Source organism: Hyperoodon ampullatus (assembly GCF_949752795.1).
Source record: "Hyperoodon ampullatus genome assembly, chromosome: 3".
Classification (NCBI taxonomy): Eukaryota; Metazoa; Chordata; class Mammalia; order Artiodactyla; family Ziphiidae; genus Hyperoodon; species Hyperoodon ampullatus.
The window spans coordinates 144,148,454-144,175,331 of NC_136916.1; the positions used below are offsets into that span (position 1 = coordinate 144,148,454).

Genomic DNA, 26,878 nt, shown 5'->3' on the forward strand with positions numbered 1-26,878 from the left:
TGCTTTTTAAAAATTTATGTTCCAGAAATCAGAAGGTAATACAAGTAGAGGAGTAAACACTAGAGTCTGATCATTAGCTGTATTACCGTTGAGTTCTCTTAGCCTCTCTTAGTCTATTTCTTCTGGAAAATGAGGCAGTTTAAATAAATCTGTGTTTCCCAAATTCTGAAACCTACCACAGATTATTAGAGGTGACTTTAAGTGGCATATGTGATAATGTCAGGTGGTTTTCTGATAAAACATTAAAATGAACATTGAATCTCATACCTGAGAGAGTTATTCCTTGTTCAGTCTTTCTGATTATATCAGTCTCAATTTGATATCAAGATATCTTTAATAGTTCTTTAACACTGGATAGTTGTTTGGGGATGGAGGTAGGTGGGGGCAGATACTGTGGATCGTTTATTCCTCAAAAATCTCTATAGAAGTGAAGTTAATTCCATTCCTTAGAAGGGAAAAGTACAGAAGTGCTTTTTTGCTCTGTCTACCTCATTTCACCTCTACTTGGAAGGAAAGTCCTGTGTTATACAACTGGTGAGATAAGAGGAAGAACCAAACATGTGAGGTAAAGCCCTTTCTGGCTCCTCTCATGGTGCGGCCCATTCTCAGAAGACACGCTTCTCCTCCACCATGTGCTTAGAAGGCCTTTGTTGACAAACTCTGCTTAGGACTGGGTGGGAACTATTAGGAAACCCATGAGACCATCAATCCAGAACACAAAACTGCATTCTCCATTTCATCTTTATTGGTAATCAAGCTGATATTTTGATTGCCTTTTTATTCCTCTCTCTGCTTTTCATTTGGTTTCAAACTCATAGGAGATATAAAGGGAGAGGCAATTATCACCCCTTAAAACCTCACTAATAATCTTTTTTAATATAAATCTGACTTCAGCTCAGAGCTCTTTATAAACAATAGTATCTGTATAGAGTTTAATAACATGGTTTGTTTTTAGTGAAGTTATATTTTTAGTTACCATCTATAAAATAAATCAATTTAAGTTTTAAAAAGTGAATTGTTAAAACATTAAATAGTACAGATGGTATATGGATATGGGGAGAATTACAAAGGTGGTACTTAAATGACTGAAGTTTAGAAAACACTGAATAGGATTATGTCTAGGATCTCTTCCAGATTTAAATTCTTCTGAATGTGTATTCCAATAGAATAAAAAATGTTATGTGGTAAACCAAGTAAAAGAAAAGACCTTCTAACATAGTGTGTACTATGTAATTATCTTTCATTTTGAAATGTATCGTTATTGAGGAGGCTAAATTTTCATGCTATGACACTTTTTTTCATTTATAAATATAAATACCCCTTTCTTAATATTTTACTAGGCAGCTGAGTATTGATATGTTTTGGATAGCATGTTTGTTGGTGATGATGGATTGTTTTATTTTGTTTGTTTTTCTTTCACCAAAAGCAGTCTAGTTCTGGGTGAGGTTTTTGAACTGGAAATCTTGAAAGGCAGGAACCATGTCATCACTCTATACTCTGCGTAGTACAGAGGTTGACATAGTAGTATTCAGTAAATATTTGAATGAATGAATGAATAAAAGAGTCAATAAAAATAAACTGAGTTCTGTGTCTTAAAGGTACAAGCATAGTTTTCATTTCTGAAATGAAATAGTCAATAGGTCTAGCTGTACAGAAGTTTGAGGTCTTGGGACAATTAGAAGGTAATACTTTCACATGAATGAAGTTTGGAGCTAGTTACATGGAACATTTAGAATAACCTTTTCAGGAAGTAATCACAAAAAGAAAGTAGCCGTACTAATTTTGCTTTTGTTTATGGTCGTATATGAGAAGCTAGGATCTTTCTTTCTTTCCCCCTTTGTTTTTTATTTAAAAAGAGCTACCTTTCTTCCTTATTTTTTCCTCTCTCATACATGTACTACTTATCATCTCCACATCAGGGAAAGCACCCCAATTTTCCTTGCCTTAGGGAGACTATTAGAGCTTAATTTAAAATGCAGCTTATTCTTTCCCCACAGACTCTTCATTACAGTTTCTCATCTGATAAAGGGGCCCAACTCTTTCTTAGCTGGCATGCTAGACGAACTGAAATACTGGCGGTAAATTTGTTTATTCCCGTTTATTCCCATTTATTCCCTCAACAAATGTCATGTTTCAAGGGCTTTGTTCTAAGACTCCTGAAATGAGTTTTACATATCAGAGAGAGAGAGAATATTAACCAGAAGTTTTTAATTCTTAGTTATACCAACTGACTTTCTAATAACTATGCAATTGGTTTGAGTGATCACATACCCAGATCATGTAATTTATTTTAAAATACTTTTCATATATGTAGAAAAACAGAATTTAAGGACTGTGTTTCATTCTGGTGGATACATTTTAAATGTATTCTAGGTCTGTTCTCTACAAGTGCATTCTTTCTTTGACAGTCCAGTGATTAACTGTGATTCTAATTTATTATGCACAGTGACAACATCTTAACTGGAGTTATTTTATATGTTCAGGTTAATACTTTTTGTTATTGAAAATTTAAGTCAGTTCGTTTTATATTTGTGAAATCTTTCTGCCTGACATCTTTGTGTTTTCTAGTTATTACTATGTGGTCTTTAGTATGTGACGTAAACTCTAAGGATGCTGGCTATCGCATTTTGGTTTGTCCTCATTGCATTATAAAGTGATAGAACAGCAGTAACATTAATGGTATATAGAAGTTGGGTTTTTAAACCGATCGTCATCTACAGAAATTCTCTATCTCTGTTCTAACTTTAAATTTAAAATATCCAGGTAAACAATCAACACAGATTCTATTCATCATCACTGAGAATATAATAGGTCTAATTTTGGCCAAGAAAAAAAAAAAAGACTTTAGAACTATCAAATTTTTTTCTTCAAAAGAGAGAGATGCTTGTCTTAAAATTGTAATCTTTAGATATCTCTAGAGTCGTTGTGGTCTGTCATGAAAGTATGCAAGAGCCATTTGCTGTAATGGCAAGCTGGAAGTTTTGAGAACACTATGTCTAATTCGAAAGCAACAATTATAGGTTCCACATGTAAGTGATATCATACAATATTTGTCCTTCTCTGAACAGCAGAAGTAACACAACATTGTAAATCAACTGTACTCCAATAAAAAATTTTAAAAAACTATTATAAAAAACAGAACCTTTGCCTAGGGAGCCATGTCCACTCGCGATATGGTTATTCTCTGATTAGATGCTTTGAGTGCCAGATACCATTCTTTTTTTTTTTTTTAATCTTTATTGGATTATGATTGCTTTACAATGTTGCATTAGTTTCTGCTGTACAACAAAGTGAATCAGCTATATGTATACATATATCCCCTCCCTCTTGAGCCTCCCTCCCACCTTCCCCATCCCACCCCTCTATTACTCAGCCATAAAAAGGAACGAAATTGTGTCATTTGTAGTGATGTGGATGGACCTAGAGTCTGTCATACAGAGTGAAGTAAGTCAGAAAGAGAAAAAAGAGTACCATATATTAACATATATATATGGAGTCTAGAAAAATGGATACCATTCTTATCTGGGGTATGAAGTGTTGATATGGCAGCACATTATGATAGAAAAGAAAAGGCCATGAACTTGAGGGGCAGACCAACCTGAATGTGAAATTCAGCTCTGTCACTTTTACTCTGGTATCTAGGGCAAGTTACTTAACTTCCTCTGTAAAATGAAAATTATAATACTTCTTTAGAGTTCTGTGAGGATAAAAGCACCCAGAGTGAGTTCTTGTCAAATGGTAGTTATACAAGGAATACAATGTGGTGATGATATGTTTTGATATTCCCTCAGGTGAAGTAAAGGACAAAAATGTTCAGGTGGTTGAGCTCCCCATTGTAGACAGTCTTCATCCTCGTCCTCCATATTTACCCCTGGCTGTACCAGAAGACCTTGCAGATCGACTTGTACGAGTCCATGGTGATCCTGCAGTGTGGTGGGTGTCCCAGTTTGTCAAATACTTGATCCGCCCACAACCTTGGCTGGAAAAAGAAATAGAAGAGGCCACCAAGAAGCTAGGCTTCAAACATCCAGTTATTGGGTAAGAACCTGATTTGTTCCTCCTAAAAGTGATATGTAGTAGCAGGGATACATACCTTTACAATACAGTGTGAACTTTACAAGATATAGTGTAATTTTCAGAGCCCCACCCAAAAACAGAGGTTCCAGAGTTCACCTTAGGCCACAGGGAGATTATTCTTCCTTTGTTCATTTAGAACAGCTGAGTCATCATAATTTAGTCACCCTTAATCATTTGTTCATTTATTCATTCAACAAATATATAAAACCTCTTTCTGAAATTAACAGTCTCTCCTGGGGAAACCAGCAAAATCTTATTTTGTTGGGAGTATTTTAGATGCTATACATGACTCCTGTCTTACTCTAACAGGGCTACGAGATGAAGCTCTCATATTTATAGCTTTTCTATTGCACCTTATTCTTAGCTTTCATTAATTGCCACTGGTGATTATTTTGCATCTTTGATGTTCTGTTTTCTCTTTTGTTTTGAAAGCTACTTTGAGAATAAAGATATCATTAGTAATGTAAGATAATGTTAAAATTATTGTTTAAACTTATCTCTTGGGGGCTTCCCTGGTGGCGCAGTGGTTGAGAGTCCGCCTGCCGATGCAGGGGATGCGGTTTCCTGCCCCGGTCCAGGAGGATCCCGCGTGCCGCGGAGCGGCTGGGCCCATGAGCCATGGCCGCTGAGCCTGCACATCCGGAGCCTGTGCTCCGCAACGGGAGAGGCCACAACAGTGAGAGGCCCATGTACCACCAAAAAAAAAAAAAAAAAAAGTTATCTCTTGACCCACTTGGGAGTTATCATGTATATATGTACAGTCTCATGCTTATGTTAAGGGAGATATATCAGGAAATTCTGGAAGCAAAAAAAATCCAAAAGAGCATCTTTGCTCACAAGCATGTGCTCCTATACCCATACATAAAAAGTTATGGAGTAAGGAGTTTTCCTGGGTCCTGATGCCAGATTTCACACCACGGGAAATGTTCTTTGCCTAATGGGAAGAATACTAGACTGAGAGTTAAGTGACCTCAGTAGTATTCCTGGCTTTTCCCTAATTCTGGGCCAAGTTACTTAATAATAGTATTATTGAGCTTTGATTTTTTTTTCCATCTGTAAAATAGGGAAGGCAATACCTGCCCTAAAAATGATGATGTGATAATATAAGGATGAAAAAGGATTTTAGTTCTGTGGGAAAAAATACACTGTAAAATATTATTACCTTTCAGAGAGACTGATGATGCTTAAGTAATTCCTGAAAATAGATTTGTAGGCTAGACTATGGCATTCTGCAGCTTCTGTTGTTTGTAATAAAGTCAGCTATTGATTAATATTAATACATGTGTTGATTCATTCACTTATCTGCAGAATGTTTATTGAATACTTGCTACTGTGGGGGACAGAGGTTAAATTTTTTTTAATGGCTCCTTTTAAGTCCTCACAGTCCATGGGAAAAGAGACTTACACAACTAACATTATTTGAGCAGAATGTGATAAATGCCCTGAGAGAAAGCATAAAAAGTTTTATGAGAGGTTGAGGGAGGGGAAATATACCTCCATTTCCCAAGAAAGGACCAAGAAAGGGTTCATAGCTGCAGTGTTTGAACAGGATCTTGGAAGATGGAGAAAGATACACTATAGTAGTCACATTACCAAAATAACTTCAACTGCATTATCTCATTGATCCTGTAACACAATCCTGTGATGTGGGCAGAGATAACCATTTTACAGGTGAGGAAACTAAGGAAAGAACATCTCTTCCCAAAGTTCCAGAGTTTATAAAGGCAAAACCAGGACTTACACCTGCTTAACTTTGTTTGGATTTCCTGTAGTTTTACGTACCAGAAAGCTACCCTTATTAATTTCTCATGGAGTATCCACCGCATTGAGAATTGGCCAAATATAGAAACTTGAAGTACCGCAGACAGCTAAGTTATTTGCACACTTAAGTAGTGTGCTGTAATGAAAGAGGGGTGCATTAGAGTTCTAGAATCTAGGGGTCCAATCTGGCTTCCACCACTAACAAGTTATGTGACTTTGGACAACTTACTTGGTCATTTTGAGCCTTCATTAATTGTCACTCTTTTTTCATTTATTAAAACAAAACAAAAGAAAATGCTAGGTTAGATAGTAGTATCTAAGGTTTCTACTTACACAATACTAAACAGTTAGATTTTTGTGTCTACCCATAATCCATTCATTCATTCATTCATTCATTTGTTGTGTTTGGTGCAATTGGGAATAAATAAAACCAGATTTCTTGCCTTGGAGGAGCTTTGATAGATAGTGAAAATCAGTCAAGTACACAAATAACTTTTACTTTTGTAAAGACTGGGTTAAAATGTATGTGAAAGAAACCAGCCTCCCTTTGCCTTATATTGTCATTTTGTTCCCTGAAATATCTTCAGAGACATCAGTTTCTTTTAAGTATCAGATGAAAGAGTTACATTAAATCAAATGACTTCTAATATCCTTCACAGGTCTAACATTCTGATTCTTCTATAAAAATTCCATTAAGGTCCTCTCTCAAATTATTTGTCCAGGCCTAATTTCAGGAATACTTGGAAAATTGAGAAATTTGCTTAGTAGTAGTACTATGTCAAATGCTCCTCTTCCTTTGATTTATCCTTCTTGTTGTAGCTCTCCTTTGTTTTCATCATTATTTTCATATCTCCTACCGCGTTTCTTCCCTGTTTCTTAGTCTTCATATGTAGAGAAGTTACTGACCCCTGTTCTAAGTAGTAGAGCTAAAACAAGAACGCAGTAAAATCAGAGTTTCAAATAGTGTTTCTTCTCATGAAGCTTTTCATTGAAATTCAGTGGAATTGTTCTTTCTGCCCTATCTCATCTCCATGGAGCACAGTGAACAATTCCAAATTTCCTGAGAGAACCAATGACTAAGAAGAACGTGGGAAGGAAAAGATGATACGATAGGTGTTCATCTGATATTATTCACATCTGGACTATCACCTGAAATGCAAAGGAAAGAACAGCCACGAAGATGTCAGAGTAACTCCAGTGAAGTTAAATCCTCACTCCAGATACATAATAAAAAGCTGGCCCTAGGCTTGACTTAAGATATGCCCACATATTGTGACCTAAAGGAAACAAATCTACCTTTTTTCTTTTCCAACATATGAATAGTGGTTTAGTAATTTGGGAAGAGGGGAGATGTGGGAAGAGCAAATTTAAGTAGTGTTTTAACTTATGAAAACAAACTCTAACTATTATTCCTATTTTCATTAAAATACTGTTGGAAGTCAATGCCTTATTCAGTGCAGGACAATGTAAATCTGTGTCCCCAATTTTACAGTTTTGGAGCTTTTCTTAAATAGGACAGATGAGATCAGTATCTGCTTGTGTTTGATAGAGTAAAAAGCAGGGAAAGGAAATTCATTATGCCTATAACAAAAAGGCTGGCATGGCTCCATGAACTTAAAATAGTAAGAACTCTTAAAAGGTTTGCCTTGCTTTGATTGTGCTATAGGAAGAATCCATACAGGTCTGTGTTTTCCTTGCACAACTTTAAGTTCAACAAGCTGGCATTACAGTGATAATACAGGATAAAATGAAGAAAAAGAAAACTTGGCATCAAAACATTACAAATGATATATTTAATGTTCTGTAATAGCAACTGTGAATCTTGGCATCCTTTATTGTCAAATATATTAAAAATTATATCCAGTTTTTTCTGGAAGGCTGGTTGGTATTTGCTGCCTTATATGCGGTCTAATTCTGGAATCTCCCATTTATTCCTTATTATGCCAATTACTTTCTCTTTATAAGAAAGCATTCTTCAAAGACTTAACTTATTTTTTCTAATTCCCCTTGTATTAATATACAAATATATTTAGAATATATGTGTTTGAATTTTTTTAAATATTGGTTTTATTTTTTCTAATGGTGAAAATGAAAGAAAATTTGGTTTAAAATGTCCATAACACCACCATGAATAGGGGTATAAAGCTGAGTATCCTAAAAGTACTCAGTGGATCAGAACATTATCAGCAGAATCTGACTTTCTCCCTCTGCCCCCGCAGAGTCCATGTCAGACGCACAGACAAAGTGGGAACAGAAGCAGCCTTCCACCCCATTGAGGAATACATGGTACATGTTGAAGAACATTTTCAGCTTCTTGCTCGCAGAATGCAAGTGGATAAAAAAAGAGTATATTTGGCCACAGATGACCCTTCTTTATTAAAGGAGGCAAAAACAAAGTAAGTTAGATGAACTAATGATTCTAGAGTGAACCATCTCTTTTCAGTTGAAAGGAATCCTTAATTCCCATGACTTGTGATTCTTGTTACAATGAATGTTATTACTGATTATTGGGGGTTTTAAATTCAAACAACTGTGTACTTGTGCATAACACTTGTGTGTTATGATCCAAGCATATGTGAGGTGCCAGCAAGGTGTAGATTTCATTCTGAAACCCCTTCTCTTGACTTGTAGGCAGCAGTCATCTCATTATATACTCACATGACCTTTATGTGCTTGGAAGGGAGAGAGCAAGCTTAATGGTGTCTCTTCTTGTAAGGAAGGGCACTAATTCCATCATGAGGGTCCTACCCTCATGACCTTATTTAACCCTAAGTACCTCCCAAATGCTCCACCTCAAAATATTATCACATTGGGGGTTAGGGCTTAAACATATGAATTCTGGGGGGACACAAACATTTAGTCCATAATACTAACCAACTCACAAGACTGTTAGCAATAAAACACACCAGGTGCTTGCCCTTTTGCTCTTACTATCTTCACCAACAATCACAGGCAACTGAAACCATGTGTAAGATATAAGTTTTCATCTTATAAAAATTTCTGGAATTTATATTTTTTAAAAAAGCAAAAAATCAAGAGATGAGTTTTGTAAGTGAAATAATAAGGAATACCAACTTGTACTGAGCTGTATTGAGCCCGCCTGCCTGTATTTCAGGCACTGTGCTAGGTGGTGGGGATTCCATGATAAGCAAGACACTCTCTGCTCTCAAGGAATTCCCAATCTAGTAGGGGAATGGACAGTTACAATACAGTATGAGTAATGCTACTATAGAGTAATACCATCTACTCCAGAAATCATTCCTGAATCCTTGACTAAGTGGTCCTCCTCTGTGCATTCCTCTTAATACTTAGCACTTGCTTACTTCTGTCTCCCTCACTAGGTTATAAGCACTTTAGAAACTGTACCTAGTTCTAGTAAGTGCCTGGTAAGTATTGAATTATGTTCATTTCAGTCCTATCTATTTGAAAACATTTTATTAGCAATTATCATTTGACCTTTTTGACTTTTAATTTATTTCTCAATCCCTCTTTTATGTCACAAATGGGGGTTGGGAAGAAAAACAAATCTGGAATGAATACTATAATGCAGGTATTTATCCATATCATTGGATAATCATTTAAACCCTATTTCTACCTCATAAGAATCTAAATTAACCTGATATAAATTGCTTTTTCTTTAAGACTCCCTCTATTGATTATACACACAGACACTCTCTCTCTCTCTCTCTCTCTCTCTCTCTCACACACGCAGGTGTGCGTGCACACAGACAAACAAACAAAAGACCAAGAAATTCATCAGCCAAATATAAGCCAAGTTATATAGTTATAATTCTTGTTTAAGTATAGAGTTAGGGATTAAATGGACATTTGGACATAAAACAAGAAAAAAATTTCACAGATATTTTTCTAGTTTGATAGTACAGACCTATTAGAGACAAACAAAGTAGAAATAGTTAATCTTAGTCCTTCATTTTAAAATATCAGACTGAATTTGTAGCTTAGTGGAAAAAATGTTAAAATATTACTTTATTTACTCTTTTACTTGTTCTTGAATGCATCATAAGTTTTTCCCTTGATTGGCAAAATAATTCATGCTCATTAGAAAATATGGAGTTGGTAAGTATACAAGCAAGGAAAAAATATTACCCATAGTCTCATTACTCAGTGGCAATAACTATTTAAATATCAACATATTCCCTTCAGTCATTTATGTAGTTATACATCTTTGTAGTTGATCATATTCTGTATAATTTGAACTATTTTTTTACTTAATACAGCACTAGATCCCTTTTGCCAGGTTGCTAAAAAAAGTTATTGTAAATCTCTTTCTTTAGTGACTACATATCCACTGAATGGAAATGCCTTTGCTTACTTGACCATTCTTTTAATATTTGACAGGTTATTTCCAATTTCCAGTGCTATGAGGTATGCCTGAAATTATCCATATTATTTCGTTAATCTAGATTTCTGGACTTGGAAGTATTTAGATAAAAGGATATGAATATTTTACAGCTGTGATCCATAGCACAGCATGATATTTTTACACCAAGCAACCCTTATAGTACAGATGGCAGTAGTATCTACTTGGATTGTAAGAATTGTAAAACTTGATTTTTTCTTTTGTGTATGTGTGTGTGGTCAGAAGCTAGTAACTCCTCTCCCCATGGTAGTCCAGGCAGCATTTTTCTCCATATTCTGTTATAAATGTAGCAATAGCATTTTGTGCATATTTTTTTCCTCTTTGGAAATTCTTTGGTTTTCTGAGTCATTTTAAGGATTTTCTCAGGAATTTAAATACCATTTCTCTCCTTCATTATTTTACTTAAATGTTTTTTCCACTCTGAATTAATTCTGCTTTTGACCTCTCAGGATTGGTTTTGATACCTAAGCAAATCATAAAACTTCTGTTATTGTTTTAGGAGACCAAAGCATGAATTAATTTTTCAACAAGGCATATAGAATCCAAGGTGATTATAAGACTTTTCTGCTTCAAGAGGGTGAAGAGATGGAGAATTAAATGAGGCATAGTATTCGTACAGTTAGAGAAGAAACCATTTTTCTGACTAGTTTATTCTTTATAAAAGGGGTCAAGATTAGCTTATATATGTGGCTCCGGTAGTTAATGCTTTGTTGCTTAGTATTACACCTCAGGTCTCTCTAGATTAAGACTTGAGTTCATTCAGGAGATTTTAGCACCAGCATCCTAGTGACTGTGACAGCTGCTGATAATGTGGAGATCTCTCTCTTAGGTAATTCACTGTTAGAGTGTTTAAATCACAGAATTTTTGGCAGTCTAAGAAGTAAGAACTATTAAAGTTGTCTATCCAGCATTGTATTCTAAGATTGTGGAGACTGGGTTTAGGAGTGAAACAGGAGAAAAAACAAGCCATTAAAAATCTCTCAGATTAAATATTTACATATTTAGTTTGCTCTTTATCAAAAATGCTGGACAAGCTCTTCCTAAAGTTAGGTTCATTTAAATGAGTAGAGGTAAGAGAAATTTGTTTAAAAGTTGTTGTAAAGCATTTGGTTGCCACGTGAAATGAAGAATCAGCAATAGTGGTAAAGTTCTTCACTATTTTTTTGAACTACATCTAATATGCTAGACAGTTACAGGGCATTAGGAATACACAAAGAAATAAAAGATAATATGTGGCTCCTTATCTCAGGGTGTATCCAACTTGAAGGCAATATATGGGTAACAAATAATCAGTGTCATTATATAATTGTCCTGAAGGAGTTGTATACTAGGTAGTAAAGTCAAGAAGAAGAGTATCCCCCTCAGTCTGGAGAAAGACTTCACAAAAGAAAATTTGATGTTAGTTTATAATTTCAAGTTACACCTTTGTGGGTGATATAAAAATAAACTTTTGCAAGATGGAAGAAGAAAAAAATATTTTTTTAAATCATTGCCAATCTCTGCAGCCTCACAGTGGAAGACTTCTGCTGGCATACTTGTAGGCGTAAGACAAGAAAGAAGCATGTTTGTGTGGAAAGTTTCATGCTCATTATTGGAAGTACAAAATCTCCTTCCCTCATTATTCACTTTGTTTCTGTTTTTCAACACTCAGTATCCTTCATCAAGCTATCTTTTGCATATAGAGATAAGGCCTGAGGAACTTAGGTGACCTTTTGGTTTGGTTCCAGGAAGAGGCCTTTAAGTTAGGAAGGGCATGATGTTTGCGTCACTTCTCAGTAAAAGGATCCCTCTTGTGTTTGGTTCACTGAGCACCCAAACCATGCTGACAGAGTTAGTCTTTATTCTAGGATAAAACCTGTACTGGTGTGTTTTAACGATTTCCCCCCTCCTCCACCCTCCAGCCTTTTCATATTTATTTGTTTCTGTTTCTGCCCCATGACTGGATCTGCCTCTTCACAGGAATCACATTAAAAGTTTTTTTGGTGGTTTTCTTTTCAGAACAAATGTGGCATTTCCTTCATCTCCCTGATTCAAAGTTGAGGAGGGCAAAATGTCGAAAATAATGAGGCCAAATGGATCTGAACACTGAATACCAATCACTGAAACAGTGCTCAGAGACTTTTTCTTCACAGTCATTACTAGAGGCTATGAGAGAAAACGCCGTGGAGGTTGTGGAATGAAGAGAAATCTGAAGCAGCTGTTAGGGAATTAGGAAAACGTCCCAGACATAGGTAGCACTAACTTGTTCATGTATTCATCCACATAGCATTGTGTGGAGTACTAGATGCTGTGATGCAAAGGAAAATAAGGCATAGTCCTAACCTTTGGGAAATACTGTGTGGGAAAAAGACATGTAAGCTGACTCCTGCTGCCTCAGGGCTTATAAATAGGAACTATTATTCTTTCAACAAATATTTATTGACCTTGTACTATATTCCAGATTCTCTTCTAAGTGCTGAGAATAATAGAGTGAACAAAGCAGATGAAATACCTCTCTTTATAGAGCTTACATTCTAGTTAGGGATGATGGAGGTGTGGAATGAATGCAGACAGTAAATAAACAGTAAATATATATTATGTTCAGTGATAGTAAGAGCCATGGAGAAAAATTAAGCAAGTAAAAGGGATAGGGATTGCCAAACTCCTCACTAATAAGGCAGCATTTGAGCAGAGATCTAAGAGGAAAGTAAGAGATAAAATCAGGTGAATATCTGGGGAAAGAATGTTTAACAATCACAGTTAATGATTTATTGAGCATTTACTACGTGTCACATACTCTTCTAAACACTTTACATTGCTTAATTTATTTAATTCTTAAAAAATTATATAAAGTAGGTACAATGACTATCACCTTTGCATGTAACTTCTGAAAGTTTACAACTTAACTGTGATCTGTCTCATGTACTGAGAAAATTTATTCACTCTATACTAGAGTATAATTAAACCTCTAATTCAGAGTAGAATCATTTGAACATATAGTAGACTTTTTAAAGACATCCTGTTTTAATATTTTTTAACACATGTCTTCTCAGGACTACCACAATATTAGTTGGTAGACATCTACAAGGAATTTGCTTTCATAAATTTATTAGAATGGTTTTCTGTCACCGTTATTTGTTAAGATGGTGCTTATGGGGGTTAAGGGAGACAAGTCTCAGTTATCACAAATTCTAAACTAAAAATTTAAATGAAGTTTAATCATGATGTTTATATTCTAAAGGAAAAGCTCAGTGACCAAATTTGAAAGCAGGTTGGAGCCTCCTAGATAGGTAGGAGGCAACTGGGACTCCCCCTGGGGACACATATACTGTCAGCAGGCAGTGGGGAGCTCATTCTACCACAGGGACCCTGGTGCTGGCAAACAACATTTTGGAGTCCTCCTTCTAACCTATTAGAATCAGGGGCTTACATGCCCACTAGTTGATCAGCACCAGTACTTGGATCCCCAAACCCCACAGCCAGCCATACTGGGACCCAACACTGCCCACCAGCAACACATGACCAACCCTAGGACTTGCGGGCCTGCAACCAGGCACACCAGGACCCAGCCCAAGCCACCAGTGGACTGGCACCAGCCCTGGGACTTACCAGGCCATGTAGGCAGCCGTGTCAGGACCCAGACCCACCTACCAGCAGCTAGCAGCCTCCACATGAGGTAGGGCCTGGCAGCCAACCGGGCTGGGAACTAGCCCTACCTACCAGCATGCCCACAGTAGTTGACCCCACCACAACAGAAGTGCCCACTCAGCCCACATACAAGGCACCCTTAGATTATATAGCTCTGGTGACCAGAGGGGAGTATGTAGCTGGGCCCCATAGGACATCTCTTACATAAGGTCACTTCTCCGAGAACGAGAAACATAACTGACTTGCCTAATACATACAAATAAACACAGAGAATTAGGCAAAATGAGGTGACAAAGGAACGTGTTTCAAATGAAGGAACAAACCCCAGAAGAAGAGCTAAGCAAAGTGGAGATGAGCAATCTACCCAATAAAGGGTTCAAGGTAATAATCATAAAGATGCTGAATGAACTTGGGAGAAAAATTAATGAACACAGTGGCAGACTTAACAAAGAGTTAGAAAGGGTAAAGAAGAACCAAACAGAGCTGAAGAATGCAATAATTGAAGTAAAAAATACACTAGAAGGAATCAACAGTAGATTAAATGATACAGAAGAACAGATCAACAAACTGGAAGACAGAGTAGTGGAAATCACCCAAGCTGAACCAAAAAAAAGAGAAGAATTTAAAAAGTGTGGATAGTTTAAGAGACCTCTGGGACAACAAAAGCATACCAGCACTTACATTATAGGGATCTCTTAGGGAAAAGAGAGAGAGAAAGGGGCAGGGAACTTATTTAAAACAAGAATAGCCAAAAATTTCCCTAACCTGGGAAAGGAAACAGACATCCAGGTCCAGGGAGCACAGAAAGTTCCAAACAAGATCAACCCAGAGAGGTCTACACCAAGACACATTGTAATTAAAATGACAAAAAATAAAGATAAAGAGAGAATCTTAAAAGCAGCAAGAGAAAAGCAACTAGTTATGTACAAGGGGACTCCCATAAGACTGTCAGTTGACTTTTCAGCAGAAACTTTGCAAGACAGAAGAGAGTGTCATGATATATTCAAAGTGATGAAAGGAAAAAGCCTACAACCAAGAATACTTTACCCTACAAGACTACCATTCGAATTTGAAAGAGAGAGAAAGAGTTTTACAGACAAGCAAAAGCTAAAATTGTTCAGCACCACTAAACAGGCTTTACAAGAAATGTTACAGGGACTTCCCTAAGCATAAAAGAAAAGACCATAACTAGAAATATGAAAATTATGAAACGACAAATCTCATTGGTAAAAGCAAACATACAGTAGTAGATCTACAGTAGTAGATCAGCCACTTGTAAAGCTAGTAGTAAACTTGAAAGACAAGTAGTAAATTATCTATATCCACAATACATGGTTAAGGTATACACAAAACAAAAAGATATAAAATATGATATCAAAAAAACATTAAATGTGGGCAGGGGAAGACAGGAATAAAAACTGTGGAGTTGTTAGAATGTGTTCAAACTTGAGATCCACTTAAAATAATTATACACACACACACAACCCACCCTTACACCTATAGGAACTAGAAAAAGAAGAACAAAGCCCAAAATTAGTAGAAGAAAAGAAATGATAAACATCAGAGCAGAAATAAGTGAAATAGACATTTAAAACAATAGAAAAGATCAATGAGACTAAGAGCTGTTTCTTTGAAAAGGTAAACAAATTGATAAACATTTAGTCAGACTCATCAAGAAAAAAGAGAGAGGACCCAAATGAATAAAATCAGAAATGAAAAAAGGGATGTTATAGCCAACACCACAGAAATCAAAGGATCAAAAGGGATTACTGCAAACGACTATATGTGAGTAAATGGACAACCTAGAAGAAATGGATAAATTCCTAGAAAATTTCAGTCTCCCAAGACTAAATTAGGAAGAAATAGAAAATATTAATAAACCAATTACCAGTAATGGAGTTGAATCAAGATTGATCAAAAAACTTCCAACAAACAAAAATCCAGGACCAGATGGCTTCACAGGTGAATTTTATAAAATATTTAAAGGAGAGTTCATGCCTATGCTTCTCAAACTATTCCAAAAAATTGAAGATAGAACAATTCTGAACTCATTCTACAAGGCCAACATCACCCCAATTCCAAAACCAGACAAAGACGCCACAAAAAGAGAAACTTACAGGCCGATATCATTGAGATACAAAAATCCTTAACAAAATATTAGCAAACTGAATCCAGCAGTACATTAAAAGGATCATATACCATGATCAAGTAGATGCAAGGATAGTTCAATATTTGCAAATCAATCAATGTGATACACCACATTAACAAAACAAAGGATAAAAATCATATGATTATCTCAATAGTTTCAGAAAAAGCTTTTGACAAAATTCTATATTCATTTATAATAAAACTCTCAACTAAGTGAGTGTAAAGGAAACATACCTCAACATAACAAAGGCCATAAGGTATCACAGACTAACAGCTAACATAATACTCAACCGTGAAAAGCTGAAAGATTTTCCTCTAAGATCAAGAAGAAGACAAAGATGCCCAGTCTCACCACATTTATTCAACAAGGTATTGAAAGTCCTAGCCACAGCAACCAAAAGTTGTTAAGAGACTAAATCCTAAGAGTTTTCATCACAAGGAAAATTTTTTTTCCTTTTTTAAAAATTTTTTCTGTAATGAGATGATGGAAGTTCACTAAACTTATTGTGGTAACCATTTCATGATGTGTGTAAGTCAGATCATTGTGCCTTAAACTTATACAGTGCTGTATGTCAATTATATCTCATACAGCACTGTATGATCAAGACTTCTCTGGTGGTCCAGTGGTAAAGAATCTGCCTTACAATGCAGGGGATGTGGGTTCAATCCGTGGTCAGGGAACTGGGATCCCACATGACACGGGGCAACTAGGCCTGCACGCCATAACTACTGAGCTCGTGTGCCTCAGCTAGAGAGCCCACGTGCTGCAAACTACAGAGCCCATGTGCTCTGGAACCCACACGCCACAACTACAGAGCCCATGCGCTCTGCAGCCTGTAGGCCACAACTAGAGAGAAGTCTGTGCACTGCAATGAAAGATCCCATATGCCTCAGTGAAGATCCCGCGTGCCGCAACTAAGACCTGATGCAACCAAAAACAAATAAAATAATAGATCTTTTAAAAAATTATACCTCAATAAAACTGGAAGAAGAAAAAACAATGTATAAATTATATTTTTAAAAAGATATATGCTTAAGGATAAAAGTGGGAAAGGAATGCATAAAATGAAAATGTGTCTGTGTGAAAAAAATATGAAAGCAGGTTGAAAAACCTCTTCAAGGTCACTTATTACGATGAAAATAAAGAGCTTTCTGTTTTCAATTCTTTCATGAATTGAAAGGGACATTCTGGTGCATATGTGTATTTTATATGTCATGCCAATAACTTTTAACATACAGGACACCCCAGAATGGTTTCTGCCCCATCAATGGATTCAAAGATGCTTTGTCAGCTACTCTATTGAATGCCAGAATTAAAGCTTTTCTTACTGTCAGAAAGAAGGGGACTCTTGGTTAAAGGAGCTGGCTACCTCCTGCTGATAGGATACTATTTCCTGACAGAATTCTATGATTTCAGTGAGTTTGTATAAATTTATTTCTTTTTTCAGGTACCCCAGTTATGAATTTATTAGTGATAACTCTATCTCTTGGTCAGCTGGACTACATAATCGATACACAGAAAATTCACTTCGAGGTGTGATCCTGGATATACACTTTCTCTCCCAGGCAGACTTCCTAGTGTGTACTTTTTCATCCCAGGTAAGCATTTTAAAGTGATAAATACTCTTTGGTTATATTGGGTCAGGAAGTTCTTGGATTTTTTTTTTTTTGTGTGTGTGTGGTATGCGGGCCTCTCACTGTTGTGGCCTCTCCCGTTGCGGAGCACAGGCTCCGGATGCGCAGGCTCAGCAGCCATGGCTCACGGGCCCAGCCGCTCCGCGGCATATGGGATCCTCCCAGACCGGGGCACGAACCCGTATCCCCTGCATCGGCAGGCGGACTCTCAACCACTGCGCCACCAGGGAGGCCCAGTTCTTGGATTTTTTAAAAATGTTAGTTTTCATGACTCAGGTACAATTTTTTTAATATTGGGGAATGATCCCTTTTGTGAAAGAATGAGAAGATTCCAGAAAACATAGCTATTTGAGTGCACTGAATATTTAATTGTTTGCAAGCAATTGTTGAATACATCTCTACTGAAGCCAGCTACTGGGGTTGTTTAAAAGTACTTGGCTTATTCACAACATTTAACAGAAACAGCAAGTAATTAAGTTTACTTAATACTTTCTGATTTTGCATACAATCAGTATGTAACCAGAGTCCATCCATTTCTACACATCAGTGCACTGATACTGAGAGGCTTAAATGCTCAGCATTTTGCCTCACTTGATTGCTTTATAGAAAATAAGAAAGAGTAAATGTAATTCCTCTTTCAAGTCCTTTTAACATTTCTACCAAGCAAGAAACTGTACATTATATTTAAGCAATACCATATTATAATCATTCTTTGAGTTTATTGTTATAGATAGTTAATATGTTGTTGGTTTGGTGTGTGTGTTTTTATGAGTGCTCCAATCAGCCTTATATGCCCAGTGGAATATCAGCATAGAAAGATTTATTGTGGATTTTATTCAACTGTCTCATTTATGTGCATATTATTGGTTAGTTTGTTCAACAAGCTGTTAAATGATTGTTTGTGCTCAGACCTATACTAGGTGTAGAGGGAATTTCAAAGGAGATTGAAGATACAGCTCTTACCCTGGTCCAGAATCTAGTGGGCAAAATATCCACATGAAATAACCAGAGAATAATTACAAAGAAATATAAACCATGTAAGATAAATATATGCCTGAAAGCTTAGAAGAAGCAGAGAAAAGAAAGTGTGAAAAGGAAAGCCACATCATTTACATGGGAATATACTGCAGAGAGTATAAAGAAATGGACAGATTTTTATTATGTGACAATGCACACTCTCACAATGGTATGGTGATATGATTGTTGGAAAGATACTTATCCCAGCAAAGCCTGTATGAGTTCCTTCAATGTGGCATAAGAATACAACTCAAGACGCAAAGACAGCTACACAGAACAGGAGTCACATGGCAGCAGTCCTCATCAGAGGGAAAACATGAAGGCATCCATAGCTGATATTCTCCCTAATTGGGGTGAGGATCCTATCTTTGAGAAGGGGGTGGGATGGGGGGAGGAGTTGTAACTACCTAGTCCCTCTCAACTGCTTTTGAGAATCTGGCTATGTGCCTACGTGATCAACAGGTGCAAATAACACGTTTTCGAATGCTTATTGTTACAATGATTGAATCAAGAGTCACTTTCCCAGATGTACCACCTCCTCTGTAGGTCTAGATTTTAGGCCTTCCTAAAGTCTATTCCTTTTGTCCAGGGTTTCTCAACCTGGCACCGTTGGCATTTGGGGCTGGATAAGTTGTTGTGAGGTGCTGTCTTGTGCATTATAGGATGCTTAGCAGCGTCCGTGGCCAGTAGACCCTCACCTCAAGTTGTGACAGCCAACAGTGTCTCCAGACATTGCCACATGTCCCAGGCCGGGGGAGTGGGAGGGTAAAATCACCCTTGTGAGAACCACTGCTCTAGTTTTAAAGCTCTAAAAGTAAATAAATATATACATGTCTAAACATTTACCAACCTTACATGGAGGTAGACACTGAGACTTACAAGGACATGCTCTATGTTTTGCTTTCCTTTGTCCAGCTCTCCTTAATAATGCCATTAGACTCATTCTGGAAAGAAAATCTTTTGGTTTTTTTCCCTTTTCAAGGATGTGCTGTAGAATTTTTGATCCTCATAGCCTCATAAGTCTAGTTTTGACCCAGAAGTCAGGACCTCTGTCACTTCATGATACTGGAAACCTGTCCAGGTTTGAAGAGCATATTGTTCACACTACTTTGTTCTATTTTATGCATAATATCAACCTCTGTGTCTTCTTCAGACCTCAGATCCAGAGAAACAGTTTATATGAAGAAAGCGTAGTAATGAGAGGTCTGGTTGTGTCCAAAGGAATAAGATTTGTGATTATACATTATATTGTTCCTAAAAACTCTTGGCAAGTCAAAGTTCATCCAAAATAACTCTGATCATTTAAACCAATATTTTGTGTCCCAAGATAGACTTGAATACCTCAAAACATGTTAGGGCTCAGAATAAAAGTTTAACAGTAAAAAATACCTTACATTTATATAGTGAGTAGCAGTTTGCTAAATGTGATCACCTCCTTTCTTGGTGACTAACAGCTGTAGCATTTGAGACTGTAGAATAGTTCCACATTCAGTGATTAATCTTTGGGCTTCCTTGCACCCCAGTTTTTTTTTGGTTTTTTGGTTTTTTGGTTTTGGCTGCATTGGGTCTTCATTGCTGCGTGCGGGCTTTCTCTAGTTGCGACAAGCAGGGTCTACTCTTTGTTGCAGTGCACGGGCTTCTCATTGCGGTGGCTTCTCTAGTTGCAGAGCATGGGCTCTAGGCACGCGGGCTTCAGTAGCTGTGGCACGTGGGCTCAGTAGTTGTGGTGCACGGGCTTAGTTGCTCCATGGCATATAAGATCTTCCTGGACCAGGGCTCAAACCCGTGTCCCCTGCATTGGCAGGCGGATTCTTAACCACTGTGCCACCAGGGAAGTCCTGCACCCCAGTATTTTTTGAAAATATTTTTAGTAAAAAGGCATTTGGTACAGTTTAATATTTTTGTGGTGTGACCGAGTTGGTTGGTGGCTTGTAGCATAAACCAAACCAAAATTGCCATAAACCAAAATTGGAATCGTTTGAAGAATGCCCCCAAAATGTTTCATCAGCAGTAGCAGTGGAGTTTGAGAAAACGTCACTGATGACATCAAAGTAACAAGCCATTGACTTCATGAGACAGAGAACAAGAATGAGGCATTGTGGACTCTGGAGTCAGACTACCTGGGTTTAAATACAACTTTGACCACTTAGTGACTCTGTGGCGTTTGAACAAATTGCTTAGCCTGTCACTGACTTTTTCCCCCCTCCCTGTAAAAATGGTAATAACAATAATACCTACTGCATAAAGTTTTTGTGAGGATTAAAGATTTATTATATGTAAAGCACTGAGAATAGTACTCAGCAATATGTTAAATGCAATGTTAGCTGCTATTATTATCTATAAAGGAATAGGTATAGGTATATCTTTGCCTGTTAGACTCTACAGTATTTATTTTAACAGATTTTTTTCACGTGGCCCCATTTCAGACTATATGATCTCACATTTTAGAAGGAACATGAAATATGCTGTTCAAGGACTCCATTACCTCTGCTTATGGTCATGGGTGATGCTTAGGTTCCACATAGTCATTGTGTGCATTGGATGTGTGTAACAATTCTTCATAAAGAATAATAACCAGTAACATTCGGCATATTAATTCCTGTGCCAAGGTACCACCTTAACTCTATTTTATTTAGCTTATTGAAAGAGAGCGTCACCATATAATATGAATTTTCAGAAACAAAAGCTCTTCATTCCCAAAGGGTGAGTGATAAGTAATAGTATTTGCTTTAGCAAATACAGGTAAACTTGTGTCTGTTTTGACTTTAGGGAAATTAATCTGCAGACTTTCCTGCAGAAAACAGAAGAAGACTAAAGCCTTACATCCAGAAGGGTGATAAGAGAATAAAACAATGAGAACCAAATCTCAGCCCAGAATAAAACATGGACAACCAACTTTCAAACTTTGCTCGATGATAATCTCATTTCAAGAGATGGTTAGAAGGGATAAAAGTTTAGTATCTTTTTCATAATGTTTTGACAATCCTGAAGTTTCAGTCATGTAAACTTTCTGTCTCCTGTATACTACCCTTTGAGGACTTTTATGCTATATGACAATAGTGAGAAAGAGTTTATCTGCTGACCATGTGCTATTGTAGACAATACTGGAAGAATGAAATGTATTGTTAGAAGGAAATTGCAAGGCCTGATTGATGTTTGAGAAACTGTAGGCACAAATGTCATGGCACCTTAATCAGGATTCTTTATAAGGTTTTGGACCCATTCTTCTCAGTCTTAGGGCTTCTAATCATTCTTGGTTTTATATCCACAAGTGAGGTCTGGGAATTCTCTCTCCTTAAGTGAAAAGTTTTTAAAAGCCAAGACTATGACTCTCCTCTCTAATTTTGTTACTATTCTTGCACTCAGTTTTCTGAATTCCTTCATCAGAGCTGTTTCTCATAGCCAAGTTTGTCCTAAAAGCCTCATAAATTGAAGAAAACAATCTTCAGAATTTAGTCTGAAAACTAGAGGCAATATTAACACTTTTCAACAGCATCAAGTAAGTTTTGAAAGCTATGCAGTGCATCGCATTCCAAACTATTCTACCAAATACTCTAATCTTGTTCTGTGTTACTGGAAGTTGCCTGTGCCCTAAGCATCTACTATGTCATTTAAGTTACTTTCATATTTAATGAAACCATCTAAAATCTGAAGCAAAGGAATTGGAGTTCCAATTCCAGCAGTTGACAGCTCACTCAGTTGTAGAAGGGCAAAGTATCAGAAAGGTTTTCTTTTTTAAAATATTGTTTACCAAGTTTTAGAATCAGGTTTTATAACTCTGGAATCTGATTTACAAAAATGGTTTGTAGATGTCCATTTTAAAGACTATGGGTAATCAACATTTTTAAGGAACAGTCAACATTGTTCATTAGTTTCTCAATCATTAAAATCACCATAGGACAAAGTTACTTTTTTTTCCTCCCCCTGAGACACTTCCCTTTGTGGCACTTAATATGACATTCTCCTGGCGTTCTCTGTTGTTTCATTCCAAATCCACACACAACACAACTGGCCTCATCACGTTTTGAATCAGATTTTGGAAAGCCCAGAGGGAGAAACCAGATACTACATTCATTTTATTCTAGACAGATGGCTCTCGATAGGAATTTCCACTGAGATATGGTTCATGAAACGACAGTGGATACTGCTCTCATTGAATAGCAAAACAAAGCAGTTTACAGTAAAAGTGCACAGATATCCCAGCCTCACGCAGTGAGACAAGAGCCCACTCCCAACTTCTCACAGTAGGAGATCCTTCTGGCCCTGTCAATTTTGACAAAAAACCAAGATCCCATCTGCTCTGAGAAAGCTTTGGAGGCTCATGCAAAGCTCAGCTGGTTGTTACTCAGGGATAAAATTCAAACTAATGGACCTTCCTCCGCTCTTTAATTTTTTTTTTTTTAAATACAGTCGTATCTATGTTTTATCCTTTGGCAGGATTTTTGCTCTTACTTATTACTGTGTGCTTAGTAGTGTTCTAAAAATGATATAGTGCCACATCAACAGCAAATGAAATAAAACATATGTGTGGCCAAGCACTGCTTTGCAAACCATAGACTACCCCTCTCAATCATGCTACCTGTCAAGTATCAAACCTGAGTATTGACATCAACTGAAAGACCTCATTTACCTGTCACGTGATTTGGATTTGTTAAGCCCAGAGAGGAAGCCTAGGGTGATTAAATGCAAACGTTGACACCATAGTAATCTTTCTAGCCCTTTGCAGTAAATTGCCCCATGGTTAATATAGGGAAAAATTTTTAATTACTCAGAATGTTATATATGGATCTTAAGGATTAAATATCACCAGTGGACTTGCATCTCCACTGCTGGACTGGTATTATGCATGGAGCAGTATTCATTCAGAAGGTACTTACTGAGTGGCTACTCTGTGGCAGGCACTGTTCTAGGTACTTATCCTCAGAACCTAAGGCAGTTCAGTGTATGGTTTAGAGACAGAGTTCTAATTACATTTCTGTCATTTACTAGCTCCTTTATTCATTTGTTATTTTTTGGAAATTAATCTTTCTTTGGCATAGTTTCTTCAGCTGTAAAATATAAATAATAACAGTAACCAACTCATAGGGTTGTTGTGAGAGTTAAATGAGATGAGAGGAAGCACGTGTGCAAGCGCAGCTATTAGAACAGTGCTCAGTAAGCTCAGCTGCTCTCATTATTGCCATTATTATGAGAAGGAGAAAGGGTCTTATATTGGTCCACTCTGTGTCTGAAAGTTCTACCATTCGTAATTTCTTTGGCTTAAGAAAGTACATGTGGGGCTTCCCTGATGGCGCAGTGGTTGAGGGTCCGCCTGCCAATGCAGGGGACACGGGTTTGTGCCCCGGTCCAAGGGGATCCCACATGCCGCGGAGCGGCTGGGCCCGTGGGCCATGGCCGCTGGGCCTGTGCGTCCGGAGCCTGTGCTCCGCAGCGGGAGAGGCCACAGCAGTGAGAAGCCGGCGTACCGCAAAAAAAAAAAAAAGAAAGTACATGTGTTATCCAGCAGCCTAATACATCAACAGCTATTGATACCAAAACATAAACTGATTATTAGGATTACCCCAAAAGAAAGCACGTCCCTAAGGGTATGGGACTGAGGGCAGTGTTGTTTTTATGAGAGTGAGAAGTTTATTAATGAAAGGAGGAAACACATTAGGGTTCATTGCCACGGTGGACATTGTGGTCATCCGAAAGACAGTACAAGGTCTTGCATCCCTGGCTCAGGATAATTGAAAAGTGGGTGGAGGGGGCCTGAATATAAGACTCTCAGATTTTCCCAAGGCCAGCCTTGGCCTTAAGTTATATCTTTCTGCTATTAAAATGTGAACATGGAGAATAGGATCTGCAAGAAAAAATATGCTTAGCAGTTAACAAGCATACACAGACTGCCTGGGTTCAAAACCTGAATATGCCGCTTAATAGTAGTGTAACCTTGAGCACATTCCTTAACTGACTTTTGACATCCATTAAACGAGCATGATAAAATTTTATGGGGCTGCTGACAATTAAATTAGACCTAGAAACAATGTCTGACAGAAAAAACTCAGTAAATATGCCTCTATCATTGTTATTGTACTTTGCTATTATTGGAGCTGCTTTGTTTTCATTATTTAGTTTCTTTCCAAAGGCTTAACTTGATTTTGCTTGTGCTGTGTGGGCCTTTGGCTGAATTTGAAGTTCAAGTTCCAAATCTTTTTTAGCCTCATTTTTTTATAGTTTCAGTATTCTACCAGTGATCTCAATTGTACCAATATAAAATTAGTTTGTTGATGAAGTAGCAAATTTGAAAGCAAAGTTATTTTCTTGGTTCCATGTCTAGTTGAAATTCTAGCACTAGCATTTGGGCAGATCTCCTTGTATTTTAGTCCCTATCTGCAAAATTTAAAATACTATCTAAACTTAGTTTCATTTACAAATTACATATAGCATGTGAAAACCGCCCCTCGGGTTCCTAAAATTCAGACTTTTTAAGGAGTTAAGTTGATGATTAACCTAATCAGATTCCATTTGCTCATAACATTTAAGAATTCAGTTTTTGATATCATGAATGCCAAAGTTTTAAAGAACTGCTGGGTAATCCGAAATTGCTCCACTGAGCAGATTAACAATTACTATTAGTATCATTTTAAATATGTGCAGAAGTATTGGTGTAGGGACAATAAAACTTCATTAACGGAGGTAACTACAACTGGAGATGTAGGAAAATTGACCTGAGTTGAGTCCTGTGTTCACAGTGTATAATGGAAGAATTTTCTAAGCAAAATGATAGTATTCTCTCTTTGGTCTTCACCTGTTCTTAGAAAAGTTTCTGAAACCCATTTACTCTATAATGAATATATTTGTTAATTGCTTAAAATGTTATACCTCCATTAAGATAGTTATAGTTTATCACCAAGTATGAAGCTCGAGGAATGAAGCTCAGATTGTGGAATTCCAGCTGCCATCCAGTGGGAATGGTAGGTATTTTTTGGACAGAGGAATCTTTTAAGTAGCCTTAAGTGCATCAGGTAGATGCCTTGTCCCCAAAGGCTAGTTCATCTGATTTCACTCTAGATGCTACTGTGTACACATCACACACATCACACTTTAGAACAGAAGTGGCAGATGTATTTTAGCTCATTTGGCAATAGTTGATTGTCAGTAATTACATGAATTTCAGTTGAGAAGGGTTCTGAGACCAAGTCCAAATTAGCAGAAAAGAGTATGTGATTTATTAATACTGAATGAAGGAAAGGAAGCAGCAGCATTTGTGTAAAGTATTTATAATCCTGAACCTTGAATTCACCAAGGGCATAGACTGTGTCTTACTCGTTTTTGTACCACTAGTGCCCAACATGGAACACTCTGTGGCTCCTAATAAATTTTTATTAAAATTAAAATTTTATATTTTAATAAATATGAATTTATGAATTCATATTCATAAAATACTTTGCACTACATATACACATACTTTTTTTTCTCTGAGAGATCTTAATTGTAATTATCTTTTATGTTAAAAAAAAAGATACAAGCACAGAAATGAAGAATGACTTGTACCATCATCTGAGAGCAAATGGACTGAAAACCTGTGACTAGAATCCACTGCTTCTCATTCTCTCAGTCCTGGTCCTAGTCTAGTCCTGGTCTCTTTGGCCAAGAGCTTTTGGATTGCTATGAAGGAGACCTTACACATACTAACCAAATTTTTTTCGTGCTTTCCCAAGGTCTGTCGAGTTGCTTATGAAATCATGCAAACACTGCATCCCGACGCCTCTGCAAACTTCCATTCTTTGGATGACATCTACTATTTTGGAGGGCAAAATGCCCACAACCAGATTGCCATTTATCCTCACCAACCTCGAACTGCAGATGAAATCCCCATGGAACCTGGAGATATCATTGGTGTGGCTGGAAATCATTGGGATGGCTATTCTAAAGGTGTCAACAGAAAACTGGGAAGGACGGGCCTATATCCCTCCTACAAAGTTCGAGAGAAGATAGAAACAGTCAAGTACCCCACATATCCTGAGGCTGAGAAATAAAGCTTAGATGGATGAGAAAGACAACCAAACTCAGTTCAAACCGTTTGAGCCAAACAGTAGATGAAGAAGGCCCCAACCTATCAACTCATGGTTAAATGAGTCAACACCCTCATCGCCAGGAGCAGCTGGGATCTGACAGATGCTTCATTGGTGGAATTCCTCTTTAACAAGGGCTACCGTGCCCTCAAAACCATGCACAGTCCGATAATGT

The 26,878-nt window shown here is 37.2% G+C and overlaps 1 protein-coding gene across 3 annotated transcripts in view; it reads left to right on the plus strand.

Moving 5' to 3' along the window:
• Positions 1–26,667, plus strand: part of FUT8 (fucosyltransferase 8) — a gene marked incomplete at both ends in the record, with an annotated part of 171,666 nt that extends 144,999 nt beyond the window's left edge. For all 3 annotated transcript variants that reach the window (XM_079699952.1, XM_079699951.1, XM_079699953.1), the window contains 4 exons: positions 3,792–4,038; positions 8,058–8,234; positions 17,443–17,593; positions 26,350–26,667. In XM_079699952.1, coding sequence (XP_079556078.1) covers positions 3,792–4,038; positions 8,058–8,234; positions 17,443–17,593; positions 26,350–26,667 — 893 coding nt within the window. The remainder of the gene's footprint in view (positions 1–3,791; positions 4,039–8,057; positions 8,235–17,442; positions 17,594–26,349) is intronic.
• Between the last annotated feature and the right edge of the window lie 211 nt (positions 26,668–26,878).